Here is a 1,638-nt window from a genome sequence, read left to right as displayed (position 1 = left end):
ATACATACATACATACATACATACATACATACATACATACACACACACATACATACACACACACATACATATATATACACATATATATAATTACTAAAACTGAAAACGTAAAAGCTAATTTAATGCTAAAATAACACTGTAAATATCATACCAGTTTTGGAAGGATCTCCGTGTTTCATAATGTCATCCAGTTTCTCACTGACCAATTTGTGAAGAGAACCTGGAATCTAATAAAAGCAAGTATGATGATGCAAAACAGCCACAATTAATTATTTCTGTATTACATCATTATTGACCAGTGCTGTCTTAATTCATTAAATAAAAGAAACCTTGAAGATTTCCTGGTGGTTGTCGAGCATGAAGAGCATCAGCAGGTCTGTCTTTTCTTTCGTCAGACTCTTGCTCTGGATGATGGCTCTGGTGAATGTCTTCTTCACAGCCATTCGATTTTCAATCTGAAAATCCAAAACAAGTGTAAATAGTTGACAAATGTATGAATAGCACATCACATGCATTATGACTCCTTACTTCTTTGTGCAGCTGGACGTTTGCAGCATCTGCAGCTGTGGCCATAAACTCCAGCAGCCTGCGCAGTTCCTCGCGTGCAGACGCAGACAGCAGCTTCAGCGTCAGCTGCAGGACTTCCAACGCTTGTTCAAACTTCCCATTCACTAGATATACAGGTAAACAGAGGAAAAATTGCCACAAAGCCACAAAGAATAGTTGTTTATTGGAAAGAATGAATCATTTGAGGAGCGTTATTCACTCAGGAGTTCCATGATCTCAGTGTAGACGTCTGCCATGCTGTCACAGAGGAGAGGCTTGCGCTCCATGTGTCCGTAGTGTTTGTCCAGCACATGGAACAGCAGTAGTTTACATTCATCCATCCCCTGGCCATCCTCTTCCTCACAGGAGAACTTGGGCAGCTCTCTGCTCACCTCCACCACAAGCTGATCCGGAAGGAAATCCAGCACGTCTATGGCTGCCGACAGCCAAACATCAGCTCTGGGTGGAGGAAAGCGAATTAGGCCTATCTGAGCCTCATTGTTTGATTTCTTGAGTTTAAACTTGAAGATGTCTCACTGTGATTCTTTTAAGGCCTTGAGAACCTCTCGTTCGAGGTAGTTGCTGGTGTAGAGAAGGTCAGGCTCACTATTACTGCCACGAGAGGGGGGCGAAACAATCTTTGCGCAGTTCAGCACTCCCTCCAGCAGGGGGAGATCTATCAGCTGAGACAGCTTCCGTACGGTCTGCTCGTGCCACACCTCTCTGACCACTGAAGGACAGTTCATATAAATATTGTAAAAAAGTTGCGCCTAAAGGCTAAAAACCTTTCAACACAAATATTCAGATGTGTGCAGCGCATTTTATGGAGGACTGTTTCCTGATCCTGATAGAGTAGACTACAATGCCGACTGCTCTGACTGAAAAGTATGTTTTCATTTTTAAAGGATTTGCCACTGACGATTCAAACTGAGTTTTGAGCAGTGTAGAGTAGAGCTTGTTGTTTGTCATTCCTCCAATCACAAATGCAGACACGGTTTTGTGTTTACGCGGCACGATGTAACACGTAAAAAGACAGTATAAGTCATTATAATCCGTAATTATGTCCCCACTGGATGCAACAAATGCCTCGTT

General features: G+C 42.4%; 1 protein-coding gene across 1 annotated transcript in view; it reads right to left on the bottom strand.

Annotated features, from left to right (window-relative positions):
- Positions 1 to 1,638, bottom strand: part of LOC107673251 (DEP domain-containing protein 7-like) — a 4,199-nt gene that overhangs the window by 1,194 nt on the left and 1,367 nt on the right. Inside the window, exons 4-8 of the mRNA XM_016466771.1 lie at positions 1,084 to 1,276; positions 767 to 1,005; positions 529 to 671; positions 330 to 455; positions 152 to 227 (exon numbers count right to left, since the gene is read on the bottom strand). Coding sequence (XP_016322257.1) covers positions 152 to 227; positions 330 to 455; positions 529 to 671; positions 767 to 1,005; positions 1,084 to 1,276 — 777 coding nt within the window. The remainder of the gene's footprint in view (positions 1 to 151; positions 228 to 329; positions 456 to 528; positions 672 to 766; positions 1,006 to 1,083; positions 1,277 to 1,638) is intronic.

The sequence above is a fragment of the Sinocyclocheilus anshuiensis genome, unplaced genomic scaffold (genome assembly GCF_001515605.1).
Source record: "Sinocyclocheilus anshuiensis isolate Anshui unplaced genomic scaffold, SAMN03320099.WGS_v1.1 scaffold68, whole genome shotgun sequence".
Taxonomy (NCBI): domain Eukaryota; kingdom Metazoa; phylum Chordata; class Actinopteri; order Cypriniformes; family Cyprinidae; genus Sinocyclocheilus; species Sinocyclocheilus anshuiensis.
Note: the sequence above shows the minus strand (reverse complement) of the source record. Positions and strands in the feature narration are given on the sequence as shown.